At 43.9% G+C, this 14,335-nt stretch overlaps 1 protein-coding gene across 1 annotated transcript in view; it reads left to right on the plus strand.

The window, feature by feature from the left end:
* DNAH10 (dynein axonemal heavy chain 10) overlaps nucleotides 1–14,335 on the plus strand; it is a 174,562-nt gene that overhangs the window by 27,651 nt on the left and 132,576 nt on the right. The window contains exons 11-16 of the mRNA XM_008964478.4: nucleotides 549–743; nucleotides 4,570–4,740; nucleotides 7,294–7,470; nucleotides 9,878–10,003; nucleotides 10,848–11,020; nucleotides 11,909–12,060. Coding sequence (XP_008962726.2) covers nucleotides 549–743; nucleotides 4,570–4,740; nucleotides 7,294–7,470; nucleotides 9,878–10,003; nucleotides 10,848–11,020; nucleotides 11,909–12,060 — 994 coding nt within the window. The remainder of the gene's footprint in view (nucleotides 1–548; nucleotides 744–4,569; nucleotides 4,741–7,293; nucleotides 7,471–9,877; nucleotides 10,004–10,847; nucleotides 11,021–11,908; nucleotides 12,061–14,335) is intronic.

Raw genomic sequence — 14,335 nt, forward strand, 5'->3', positions numbered from 1 at the left:
TGTGTGTGTGTGTGTATGCATGTGAGACAGAGTCTCGCTCTGTCACCCAGGCTGGAGCGCAGTGGTGCGATCTCGGCTAACTGCAACCTCTGCGTTCCGGGTTGAAGTGATTCTCCTGCCTCAGCCTCCTGAGTAGCTGGGATTACAGGCATGCACCACCACACCCGGCTAATTTTTGTATTTTTAGCAGAGACAGGGTTTCGCCATGTTTGCCAGGCTTGTCTTGAACTCCTGGCCTCAAGTGATCCGCCCCCCTCAGCCTCCCTGAAGCACTTTCAACTGCAAGTGCAAAGGCCCTGAGGCAGAAAGGGACATGGCCTTGGAGGAGGGTGGGGGTGGCTGCAATGTGGGGAGGAACAGGCAGGTGCAGACCTGGATCTTATCCTATGTGCCTTGGGCATCGTACCGAAGGGCTTAGTCCGGGAGGAGGTGACTGTGTGACATGATTCTTGCCCCCAGGTCAATCTCGATATGCTATCCATTTGTAGTTCTAATATTCACAGGAAAACCCAAATGTAATCTCCTCATTGTTCCGTTTGATTGGACAGGTTTTGGAGGAATTTTATAACATATTTGGTCCAGAACTAAAGGCAGTGACGGGGGACCCCAAGCGCATTGATGATGTCCTATGCAGAGTGGACGGCCTAGTCACCCCCATGGAAAACCTGACCTTTGACCCCTTCAGCATCAAGTCCTCCCAGTTCTGGAAATATGTGATGGATGAATTCAAGATTGAAGTTCTGGCAAGTGACACGTCCATTGAGTCCATCTTGGGAGTCGACACCATGTTTTCTCTGTGTTAAATTTGTTGGGTTATTTAGTGATGCTTAGTCTTTTTTTTTTTTAAATCACAAGTAATACCTGCTTATTAATTATAAAAAACAAAAACAATGCGGAAGTGCATAAGGTAAAAGTGAACATTCCTCCATCTTCTTTGTCCCCACACCCGTTCTCCAGGTGGGATAAGTTTAAGTTGAGCTAGACGCAGTAGCATTTCTACAAAGTTTGTTTTGTCCAGTATAAGTTCACCTATCTAGGAGTGAAGTTAAAAGTAAACCAGATATGGCAAGAGAATCACAAAGCGCCCTGTGAGTTTTTGAGAATTGCGTTTTGTCAGAAGGCGGGGGCATGGAGAGCTGATTGGAAACAACCTTTGGGATTGAGGAAGCTTTGGGTGGGGGAAATGGGGACGAGGAAGGAGGCTGAGACAGTGGAGGGGGTTTCAGGTGGGAGGAACAGTGTGAATGAAGGTGACAGACATGAGAAACACAGGAATTGTCTGAGGCAGAGCAAACAGAGGGGTTTGGCATAACACATATGGGTAGTAGAGGGAAATCAAGCTAGAAAGGTGGGTTGGGTAAATAATTGGTGATGAACAAAGAGGACTGGAGTGAGGAAGGAGACTTACTTCAGTAGGCAAGAGGGCGCCATTGAAGGTGGTTGACCAAGGAATGATATAGCCAGAATTATAGGTCGGGTGTAGCGGCTCATGCCTGTCATGCCAACACTTTGGGAGGCCGAGGAGAGAGGACTGCTTGAACCCAGGAGTTTGAGACCAGCCTGGACAACCTAGTGAGACGCCCATCTCTACAAAAAACTTAAAAAAATTAGCCAGGCATGGTGGCTTCTTCCTGTAGTCCCAGCTACTCAGGAGCTGAGGTGGGAGGATCCCTTCAACCTGGGAGGCTGAGGTCACAGTGAGCTGGCTGAGATCACACCACTGTACTGCAGCCTGGGGGACAGAGTAAGACTCTCTCAAAAAAAACCCAAAAAACAAAAACGTGAAAAAAAATCAAGGTTTATACTTCAGGAAGATTTTTCTGGCTACAGTATAGGCTGCTTTGGACTGGGGAACAACAGAGAGTGGGGAGATGATACAGGAGGTGATAGCCCGAGGTGCCGGGAGGCAGAGTCCATCAGAGAGAGGCTGCAGCTGAGAATCAGATTTCACTTCCCACAGCATGAAGAGTGACCCATCGCGCTCACCTTTTCAGTCTCACGCAGGAAGCATAATTAGGACCATCCCCATTTATGTCTTACACAGTTGTTTTTATAACCTCACAGCATCTTTTTATATGGACAACCCTAGACAGTTCTACTTGGTTATATAGACATTGCCATGTTAACTATATCTAATTTATTATTAGCTGCTATTTTAAGTGTTACTTGCTTTTTCAGTTGAACCTTTTTTTGGTTTTCTTTTATTATTTTTTATTTTTTAGGGACAGGGTCTTGCTCTGTTGCTCAGGCTAAAGTGCAGTGGTGTGATCCTGGCTCACTGCAGCTTCAACCTTCTGGGCTCAAGTGATCCTTCCACCTCAGCCTACCAAGTAGTTGGGACCACAAGCATGTGTCTGGCTAATTTTTAAAATTTTTAAGTAGAGATGAGGTCTCACTATGTTGCCCAGGTTGGTCTTGAACTCCTGGCCTCAAGTGATCCTCCTACCTCAGCTTCCCAAATAAATTGAACTTTTCATCAAAGTCACTTAATCAAGTGATACTAAAGGATTCATAATAAGAAAAAACAGCTCCATGCTTAACTCCTTCCTCATTCTTGCTGTCATTTTCCACAATTTTAGATGTTTCTTTTGTTGTTAACCCCTATATTTTTTTAAGAACAAGCCAATGTGGTTATTTTCTGATTTATTAATTTAGACTTCTGTTAACTTCTCAGAGTAGATACAGGCTGGACTGTCCCATTCCTAATCCCATTTGCCTCTCTGTCATCTAACACAGTTTCTTCATAACTTTTAGTTAAATTAATGACTAGTGTTTACTTATTATGTCTATGCAAATATTGTTCATTGCTGAGCTGGGAAGTCCATCATAACTACAATACCTTTCTTGGCCAACCTTCAGTTTTCCTGGAGTTAATAATTGCTTTTGTTTTTTATTTGCCTGGTTATTTATGTACCCATTGTTAATTTTTTCCAATTTCTCTAATATCTCTGCCACATCCCTATCAACAATAGCCTCTAAATACTTAAACATATCAGTGCCATTATTTACCTAGAGGCCTTCCTCCCAGAGCTCATTGTCCTCCTACTCTAGCTTGTTTACCTTTTTTTTCCTTTGTCCATTTTTTTTTTTTTTTTTTTGAGACAGAGTTTCGCTCTTGTTGCCCAGGCTGGAGTGTAATGGCGTGATCTTGGCTGACTGCAACCTCTGCCTCCTGGGTTCAAGCAATTCTCTTGCCTTGGCCTTCTGAGTAGCTGGGGTTACAGGTGTGTGCCACCACACCCAGCTAATTTTTGTGTTTTTTAGTAGAGACAGGGTTTCGCCATGTTGGCCAGGCTGGTCTTGAACTTCTGACTTCAAGTGATCCGCCTGCCTCAGCCTCTGAAAGTGCTGGGATTACAGGCATGAGCCACCACACCCGGCCAGCTTGTTTGCTTTTTGAGCCTGTTACAAAGCAGTCTAGGACCCTAGGACTTCCTATCTTCTCTCATCTGTGTTGGATTTTCTATTTTCTAGATCTCACCTCTTCCTCTTTCCTTGTTTACTCCTTCGTTTTGCTGGAGCACATTTAGTAGCTTCCTAAGTAAGGTTTCATGAGACATATATTTTGTGAGTCTTATATGTATGAATTCTGAAATAACAGGTATAGAATCCAAGGTTGAAAATCACCTTTCTTTAGAAATTTGAAGTTTTTTAAATTGATTTCTAGCTTCCAATATTAGAAGTCTGATGTTATTCTTGAGTTAATTTTTCTAGAACTAACCTTCCACTCTTTTATAGAATGGAGTGGGGGTGGGAGGGATTGAGGCTGCAGAGTGGCCTGGCTGTGCAAGGTGAGAAAGGGATTCCCTGTTTGCCCCTCACCTTCGTGCACACTGACCCCCTTCCTGGGCCCAGTGCCTCCAAATGCTAAGCTTTCTGGAGTTTCTTCAAGGAACAAACAGGGACTCACTTGCGCCCCCTATTTTCAGCATTAGGTTGTAACTACCTGCCTTAGTTAGTTTCTTTCTTTTTTTTTTTTTTTTGGAATGGAGTCTCGCTCTGTCGCCCAGGCTGGAGTGCAGTGGCGCCATCTCGGCTCACTACAGTCTCCGCCTCCTGGGTTCACACCGTTCTCCTGCCTCAGCCTCCAGAGTACCTGGGACTACAGGTGCCCACCACCATGCCCGGCTAATTTTTTATATTGTTAGTAGAGACGGGGTTTCACCGTGTTAGCCAGGATGGTCTCGATCTCCTGACCTCGTGATCTCGCCCGTCTCGGCCTCCCAAAGTACTGGGATTACAGGTGTGAGGCACTGCGCCCGGCCCTGCCTTCGTTACTTTCTTACTAAAAATTCCTGAACTATCTCCTCTGTTGTTGTGTCCTCTCCTGTATTTTTTGTTTATATGAGTTAATACTTTAAAAAATTCCTTTACCTTTGAACTGGTTGGGGAGAGAGATCAGGAAATCAACATAGCCAATCTCCCACTTTAAATTGGATACCAGCTTCCATTACTTATGCCATAGAAATCTGTCCCAAGCCACTGATTTTTTTTTTCTTATTTCTTGCCACTTTATTTTGGCAGGATAATTACAGGGGCATGAGGGTTGTTTTGTTGATTTTTTTGCAGGTTATTGAGAAAGAAGCAAAACATTTTATTGATGAATCTTTTAAGACGCTTCGATCTGCTGAAGCAGCATTTGACATGCTTTTAAAATTTAAGCACATTCGTTCACGGGAGGCTGTTAATCGACAAATGATGATGAAATTTAATGATATTCTTGCACAGTACTGTAAAGAGGTAATTGAAAAATCGATAGCTGCCATAGCATTAAAAATACACTTGGCAAAATGTGAACAATTGAATCCCACTATTGTCTGTCTTTCCCATCTGAATTCAGAGAAACTAGAATTTTCCCAAATTAGCATGTTACGTAATACACGTAACCCAAACAAAGTGGGTTTGTTTATTTAGTGGAGAAATTCAATAAGAATTAAGTATATTATGATTTACTCCCATTGTGGTGGGCCCTGTGTGGGTTAGTAATAATCATGGTAGTAATAGTAATCATAGTTAACCATGTCCAAGGATCATATATGTATTTATAATTAACTCAGAACAATTTATCTGGTGCTCACATATCTCAAGTATGGTGTTAGGCACAGAGATAGAGAGATGAACAAAACGTGGATTCTGCTTTTAAAGAAGTCAGTATCTAGTTGGAGAAATAGACCAAAAAATGCTTATAATCTGCTGGGCACAGTGACTCATGCCTGTAATCCTAGCACCTTGGGAGGCCGAGGCCAGTGGATTGCTTGAGTTCAGGAGTTTGAGACCAGCCTAGGCAACATAGCAAAACTCCATCTCTACAAAAAATACAAAAATTATCCTGGTGTGGTGGCGCACACCTATGGTCTCAGCTACTTGGGAGGCAGAGGTGGGAGGATCACCTGGGCCAATGGAGGTCGAGGCTGCAGTGAGCCATGATCTTGCCACTGTACTCCAGCCTGGGCGACAGAGCGAGACTCCGTCTCAAAAAAAAAAAAAAAAAAAAAAAAAAAAAATGCTGGCCAGTCGCTGTGACTCATGCCTGTAATCTCAGCACTTGGGGAGGCCGAGGCAGGTGGATCACCTGAGGTCAGGAGTTCGAGACCAGCCTTGCCAACATGGTGAAACCCCCCTCTTTACTAAAAATACAAAAATTAGCCAGGCGTGGTGGTGGTGTCTGTAATCCCAGCTACTCAGGAGGCTGAGGCAGGTGAGTCGCTTGAACCCGGGAAGTGGAGGTTGCAGTGAGCTGAGATCGCGCGATTGCACTCCAGCCTGGGTGACGAGTGAAACTTCGTCTCAAAAAAAAAAAAAAAGAAAAAAGAAAAAAATGCTTATAATCTTATGTAGAAGACAAAATGAGAATATGTGGAATGATTAGGTGAGCATAAGGTAGTATAAAAAAAGGCCTAAGGTGGTCTCCTGATGTCTTAGTTTCCCAATGCTGCTGGAACTAATGACCACAGATGCAGTGACTTAGAACAACACAGATTTATTCTCTTATGGTACTGGAGGTCAGAAGTTTGCCACGGGTGTCCCTGGGTTTAAATCGAGGTGTCAGCAGGGCTGTATTCCCTTCGGGAGTCTCTAGGGATGATTCAGTGCTTTGCTTTCCCCAAATTCTAGAAGTTCCTGGTTCCCTTTCATCTTCGAAGCCAGTGGTGGCCACTTTCACTTCAGATCACTCTGACCTCCTTTTCTGCCTCCTCCTTCCTGTTTTAGGACCCTTGTGACTACATAGAACCTCCCCAGAAAATTCAGGATAATTTATCTATTTTAAGATCAGCTGACTGACAACGTTAATTCCATCTGCAACCATAATTCCCCTTTGTCATGTAACATTACATATTTTCAGCTTCTGGGGATTAGGACGTGGACATCTTTGGGAGGCGAGGCCATCATTGTGCCTGCCACACCTAATTACCCCCACGAGAGCTCAGATATGCTTCTTTTAAAAACACAGGTTGGGTGACTGTAGTCAATAACCTAATTATACATCTAACAGTAACTAAAAGAGTATAATTGGATTGTTTTTATAACACAAAGGATAAGTGCTTGAGGGGATGGACACCCCATTCTCCATGATGTGGTTATTATGCATAGCATGTTTATATCAAAACGTGCCCTATAGCCCATGAATATATATACTTTACCTGCAAAAACTAAAAACTAAAAATAAAAAAAAAACCAAAGGTCTGCCACTGTGGTCATGTCTAGAACAGATTTCCGGATTTCTAATAATTGGATCAAGCCAATATACACAGTGTGCATGCTCTGTAATTGTAAGGCAATTTGGAGCATTGCATATGTTAAAGAAAAGATTACTACAGCCGGGCTCGGTGGCTCACGCCTGTACTCGCAGCACTTTGGGACCCTGAGGTGGGCAGATCACCTGAGGTCAGGAGTTTGATACCCGCCTGGACAACATGGGGAAACACCATTTCTACCAAAAATACAAAAATTAGCCGGGCATAGTGGTGGGCGCCTGTAATCCCAGCTACTTGGGAGGCTGAGGCAAGAGATCACTTGAGCCTGGGAGGCGGAGGTTGCAGTGAGCCGAGATCATGCCACTGCACTCCAGCCTGGGCAATAGAGCGAGACTCTGCCTCAACAACAACAACAAAAAGATTACTACAGAGCATAAGAAAAAGTAGTAAATAATAAGTAAACGGTGAAAACACTATTCTGCATCTTAGAATATTTTTTGACCTTCCACTTTTGGTTTCCTTAAAGATTCAAATCTCATCTTTCTTGGCTAACCTGGCGATGTTTATCACTTACAGAAGCTGTTTGATTGCTTTTCAGATTGACATCATTAATAAAATCTTTGTCCAGAACCTTGAAAATCCACCACTGTATAAGAATCACCCTCCAGTAGCAGGTGCAATATACTGGGAACGATCTCTGTTCTTTCGGATTAAGCACACCATCCTCCGATTTCAAGAGGTACAAGAGATACTGGACAGTGATCGAGGACAGGAGGTATGTTGCTCTTGCTAGAATTGGCTCCTTTTGTATTTGATTTTTTTTTTTTTTGAGATGGAGTCTCGCTCTGTCGCCCAGGCTGGAGTGCAGTGGCGCAATCTCGGCTCACTGCAACCTCCGCCTCCCAGGTTCAAGCGATTCTCTTGCCTCAGCCTCCCGAGTAGCTGGGACTACAGGCATGTGCCACCACATCCGGCTAATTTTTTTGTATTTTTAGTAGAGGTGGGATTTTACCGTGTTAGCCAGGATGGTCTGGATTTCCTGACCTCGTGATCTGCCCACCTGGGCCTCCCAAAGTGCTGGGATTACAGGCGTAAGCCATAGCACCCGGCCCTGTATTTAATGTTTTAATCCTAGACTGGCTGCCCTCCCCGATCCCATCCAGGAGAAGCATTAGATCAGGCTGCTGCTGCCATGCAGCACACTATGTAGAGTGGCCCATTTGAGAAGCAGCTCAATTTCAGACCCATGCCTGTGAGTTACAGGGTCTTTCTGTTGTCCTTGCATTCATGCTCATAGTAAACTGCCTTTTGCGTTCCTTCTTTTTCTTTTTCTTTTTTTTTAAAACAAGGTCTTGCTGTGTTGCCCAGGCTGGAGTGCAGTGGCATGATCACAGCTCACTGCAGCCTTGACCTTCTGGGTTTAAGCGATCCTCCTGCCTCAGCCTCCCGAGTAGCGGGGCCTACAGGTGTGGGCCACCACGCCTGGCCCATTTTTGTATTTTTTGTAGAGATGAGGTTGCACCATGTTGCCTGCCCAGGCTGGTCTCAAACTCCTGAGCTCAAGCAATCTGTCCACCTCGGCCTCCCAAAGTGTTGGGCTTACAGGCGTGAGCCACTGCACATGGCCTGTGTTCTTTCTCTTTGGCATCTTAATACAGAAGACATCTTCCAGAATGTGGTCATGTGGGCTTCTTCCTGTATTGAATTTTCAGCTTCTTTGGAGGATGCCTACCATCTTTTCGATATGATCTCACCCCCCACCCATGGATTTTTATATGTTATATAGTAGAGGCTGGTAAGCCATTTCTTTGAAGATCCAGATAGTAAATATTTTAGGGGTTTGGACAATTTCTCTGCAACGACTCAACCTGTCGTTGCTGCAATAAAGTATCCCCCAGATAATACGTTTTGAACAGGCGTGGCTGTGTCCAATAAAACTTTATTTATGGATGCTGAATTTGAATTTCATATCTTTTTCTTGAGTTACAAAGCATTATTATTCTTTTGATTTCTTTTTAATCATCTAAATCATTTCCTTCTCTTCATGTAAAAGCTGTTCTTAGTTCATGGGTAGAGACCAAGGCAGTTCTTGGACTGTGGTTTGCAGAAGGCTGCCAGTCAACCTAGATTTCAAGTTATCAACTATATTAGTCCATTTTGCTATAAAGAAACTGGGTAATTTATAAGAAAAGAGGTTTAATTGGCTCACAGTTCTGCAGGCTGTACAGGAAGCATAGCCTTCCTGGGAGGTCCCAGGAAACTCCCAATCATGGTGGAAGGCAAAGTGGGGGCAGGTACCTCACACAGTGGGAGCAGGAGCAAGAGAGAGTGAAGGGGCAGGTGCTGCCCACTTTCACTTGAGCAGATCTCCCAAGAACTCACTCAGCATCACCAGGACAGTCCCAAGAGAGGTGGTGGTGCAAACCATTCACGAGAATTCCGCCTTCGTGATCCAGTTGCCTCCCAGCAGGCCCCACCTCCAACACTGGGGATTACAATGCAGTATGAGATTTGGGAGGACAGAGATCTGTGCTATATCACCATCGCAGACCAACTCTCCAAGCTTTGGGAAAATCTATTGACTTCCTTTTTCAAAATGTGTTTATATCTAATACTATTTTATATTATATTATTTAATATTATATAACTATATATTATTTATTATTATATTAACATTTTTATTATATTTATAATGTATGTATACAAAATTATGTAGAAAGATATGAAAAAATGTTTATATATAATTATATAAAAATGACCAGGTGCAGTGGCTCACACCTGTAATCTCAGCACTTTGAAAGGCCGAGGTGGGCAGATCACCTGAGGTCAGGAGTTCAAGACCAGCCTGGCCAACATGGTGAAACCCTGTCTCTACTAAAATACAAAAATTAGCTGGGTGTGGTGGCATGTGCCTGTAATCCTAGCTACTTGGGAGGCTGAGGCAGGAGAATCGCTCGAGCCCGGGAGGCGAAGGATGTAGTGAGCTGAGATCGCGCTACTACACTCCAGCAGCCTGGGCGACAGAGTGAGACTCCATCTCCAAAAAAAAAAAAAAAAAAATTATATAATGTTTATAATAATTTATATATTATATTTATAATTTGTATAAATTATCTGTGTAGAGCGAGATGAAAAATGTTATTTTCAAGGACAAAATGACGGTTGCTTGAATTCTTTGATAGGTCAAACAAAAATATTTGGAAGTGGGTAGGACAATGAAGGAGTATGAAGACAGAAAGTATGAGCAGTGGATGGAGGTGACGGAGCAGGTGCTGCCAGCTCTCATGAAGAAGAGCCTTTTGACCAAGGTACGCTGCCCACGCCCTCATTCCCTATTGCCGCGTGAGACGATGGCGTCTGCCACATTTTCTCAAGGCTTGATTTGTTGACATTCATGAAGTTGGGTCAGTTTCCAGAATCAAAGACAAGGAAGGGCTAGGGGAGGAGGAGAAAGGAAAGAGTGGAGATGGCACGATGCCATGGCTAGGACGCGGGCTGGAAACGGGCAGCCCTACTGACTTCTTGGGCAAGTGGCTGAACACCAAGCCTCCGTTTCCCCATTTATGAAATGCGTTTTATAAATCAGATGATGTAGACAAGCAAAGGGTTGGTTGAATCATATATGAAACAGAGCTGACAGCTGGCCATCTTTAACCTGCAGAAAAATGCCATTCCACCTGATTCATCCTCTTCTTCAGCTCTGGGCCCGGCACTTGGCGAATGCTTGATAAACGAACACCTGCCGTTAGGGAGGAAAGATGCAGCCTGGCAGTTTTAGGTCTTTGGTTCCTGAAATCCTGACGTAGGGACCAAAGCAAGTGGAGAGGGCCAGGTGGGACCCCTAGGGAACAGGTGGGCTCAGATCCAACCAAAGAGGCAACTGCTCCATGTCAGATTTTCCAGTGTTTCAAGGGAAGGCAGAAGGAATTTTTAGGTGAAATTGCTCCATTTTCAAATGCCGGCAACTGAATTGATTCTTCAGAATCTCCGTTCACCAAACAAAATACATATTCCAGCCAGTTCCAGCCAGCACCCCCGTCTGGTGAAGGGCCCAGTGTTGATCTTTTTCATGTTCACTTTTGGTGTGGGTTGTGTTGATCCAACTGTCTCTTGGACTGCCCTGGCCGCGCTGATGGGATGTCTCTTCCACAGTCTTCCATCGCCACAGAGGAGCCTTCGACTTTAGAAAGGGGAGCTGTTTTTGCAATCAACTTTTCACCGGCTCTCAGAGAGATTATTAATGAAACAAAGTACTTAGAGCAGCTGGGGTTCACTGTCCCTGAATTAGCAAGAAATGTTGCTCTCCAGGAAGACAAATTCCTTAGGTAAAAAAATTCTTCTTTTAGCAGTAAGCTTTTTGTTCTTGGGACCCCTTTACGCTCTTAAAAATTATTGAGGACCCCTCCAAAAGCTTTCATTTTTGTGGATTCTATAATTATGAATTCTTACCACATTAGAAATTGAAGCTAAGGCCTGGGTGTTGTGGTGCTACCTGTAGTCTCAGCTACTTGGGAGGCCTAGGTGGGAGGATTCCTTGAACCTGGGAGATTGAGGCTGCAGTGAACCATGATTGCTCTATCTCCAGCCTGGGAGACAGAGCGAGACCCTGTATCCAAAAAAAAAAAAAAGAAGAAAAAAAAATTGAAGCTAAGAAAAGTTTAAAATATGGGGTTGGGTGTGGTGGCTCACGCCTGTAATCCCAGTACTTTGGGAGGCTGAGGCGGGCAGATCATGAGGTCAGGAGTTCAAGACCAGCCTGGCCAGCATGGTGAAACCCCATCTCTACTAAAACTACAAAAATGAGCTGGGCATGGTGGCTCCTGCCTGTAGTCTCAGCTACTTGGGAGGCTGAGGCAGGAGAATTGCCTGAACCTGGCAGGCAGAGGTTGCAGTGAGCCGAGATCGTGCCACTGCACTCCAGCCTAGGCGACAGAGCGAGACTCCATCTCAAAAAAAAAAAGAAAAGTTTAAAATAGGGATCAACAATAGTAAACCTATTTCATGTAATATAAATCACATCTTTAATGAGAAGTAACCAATATTTTCCAAAAAAGAAAGTTAATGAGAAGAGCGATGTTTTAAATTTCTGCAAATCTCTCGATCAAGGTTGGTCTTGATCGAGACCACGGTCTTTTGTAATCTCTTGACCGCAAAAGCTTTTGATGAGCTTAAAGGTGCTCTCCTCAGGTTTATGACATTCCTGTCATGTGCAGGTACACAGATGGGATACAGCGCATGTTGGATCATTATCACATGCTCATGGGAACGTTAAACGATGCGGAGTCTGTGCTTCTCAACGATCATTCCCAGGAACTGCTCCGAGTGTTTAGGTCGGGATATAAGAGGTTGAACTGGAACTCACTAGGTAACGTCATTCATCTATTGATTGCCTTTTAGACTTGGGATGCAAAGTAATTCTTTTAGGTTGTTTTATTTGAATTACCATTTTCATATGTTTATAGAGACAATTAACAATTTTTAAGGGTTAAGAAATACAAGTTGCGGAACTTAGAACTGATCTCCAGGCTGTCGCTGGGATGAAGATAAGATGGGTGACATTTTCACACTCTGCAGACCCAAAGCACATTTCTCCCAAAAGAAGGTCACCTTTACTTTTATTTTTTTAATTAAAAATGTAATTTGGAGGTAATTATAGATTCACATGCAGTTATTAAGAATTACGACAGAGGGAGCCTTCGTACCCTTCAGTCATTTTCCCTAAGTAGTAACTTCTTGCAAAACTAGAAGATCACAACCAAGATATTGACATTGATACAGTCGAGATAGAGAGCATTTTCAACACCACAGCGAGTACTGTCAAGGCCACTTCCCTCCCATCCTTGCCCTCTCCTTAATCCCTGGCAACCATGAATCTTTATTCAATTTCTGTAATGTTGTCATTTCAGAGTGTTATATAAATGAGATAACACATAGCCCTTTTTTGATTTGGCTCTTCTTGCTCAGCCTAAGTCTTCAAAGATCTGCCCTTGTTGGATGTGTCAACAGTCTGTGGATTTTCGAAGCATACCCCACGGTATCAATGTACCATAGTTTGTTCAGCCTTTCACCTTTTGAAGGACAACTAGGTTGTTTCCGGTTTTGGCTCTTACGAATAAAGCTGCTATAAACATTTGTGTACAGGGTTTTGTGTGAACAGGAGTCTTCACTTTTTCTGGGATAAATGCCCAGGAGTGCAGTTGCTGAGTTGCACGGTAGTTGCATGTTTAGTTTAAGGTTGTTGTTATTGTCGTTTTTTTTTTTTTTTTTTTTTGAGACGGAGTCTCGCTCTGTCGCCCAGGCTGGAGTGCAGTGGCGCGATCTCGGCTCACTGCAAGCTCCGCCTCCCGGGTTCACGCCATTCTCCTGCCTCAGCCTCCCGAGTAGCTGGGACTACAGGCGCCCGCTACCACGCCCGGCTAATTTTTTGTATTTTTAGTAGAGACGGGGTTTCACCGTGTTAGCCAGGATGGTCTCGATCTCCTGACCTCGTGATCCGCCCGCCTCGGCCTCCCAAAGTGCTGGGATTACAGGCGTGAGCCACCGCGCCCGGCCGTTATTGTTGTTTTGAGATGGAGTTTCGCTCTTGTTTTCCAGGCTGGAGTGCAGTGGGGCAATCTCGGCTCACTGCAATCTTCACCTCCTGGGTTCAAGCGATTCTCCTGCCTCAGCCTCCCGAGTAGCTTGGATTATAGGCACCTGCCACCACTTCTGGCTCACTTTTGTATTTTTAGTAGAGACAGGGTTTTGCCATGTTGGCCAGGCTGGTCTTGAACTCCTGGCCTCAAGTGATCCATCCGCCTTGGCCTTTCAAAGTGCTGGGATTACAGGCGTGAGCCACCACCTGTGGCCTTTTTTTGTTTTTGTTTTTGTTTTACTGTCATGCTGTCTTACAGGGCGGCTGCGCCATTTTACATTTCCATCATCAATATATGAGTGACTTGGTTTCTCTGCATCCTGGCCCGTTTTGCTGTCACTTTTTTTTTTTTTTTAATTTTGGCCGTCTGATAGCTGTGTAATGATATCTCATGGTTCTGATTTGACTTCTGTAATGGCTAATGGTGTTGAGCATCTTTTCATGTGCTAATAAGCACAAATATGTCATGTGTATGGCCTCTTCAGCAACACGTCTTTTTATGTCTTTTGCCTATTTTCTAATTAGATTGTTTGTTTTCTTTACTGTTGAGTTTTGAGCATCCTTGGTATACTCTAGATACTCGTCTTTTATTGGATGTGTGGTTTGCAGCTATTTTCTCCCACTCTGTCGCTTGTCTTTTCTTTCTCGTAGGAGGGCCTGTGGTAGAGCAAAAACTGTAAATTTCAACTAAGTCCAGTGTATCAATTTTTCCTTTAATGGGTTCTACTTTTGCTGTCAAGTCGAAGAATCATAAGTTTTTTTCTCTCCTTGTGTTTTGTTTCTAAAAATGTTATAGTATGATGTTTCCCAGTATAGTCTGTGATCCACTTTGGGGTTTTTATTTTCATAAAGTGAGACCGATCTTAAGTACTTAGCCCGAGTTTACTGTTCATGTTCTTGCTGTTCGTCTAAGCTCCAGGCCAGAGGAGGCTGCGGGCAGGTGGCGCAGAGTGGAGGTTCAGGGAGCTCCAGCAGTGAGAAGACAGCTAGGCTTGATAGTCCCTTT

The sequence above is a fragment of the Pan paniscus genome, chromosome 10 (genome assembly GCF_029289425.2).
Source record: "Pan paniscus chromosome 10, NHGRI_mPanPan1-v2.0_pri, whole genome shotgun sequence".
Classification (NCBI taxonomy): Eukaryota; Metazoa; Chordata; class Mammalia; order Primates; family Hominidae; genus Pan; species Pan paniscus.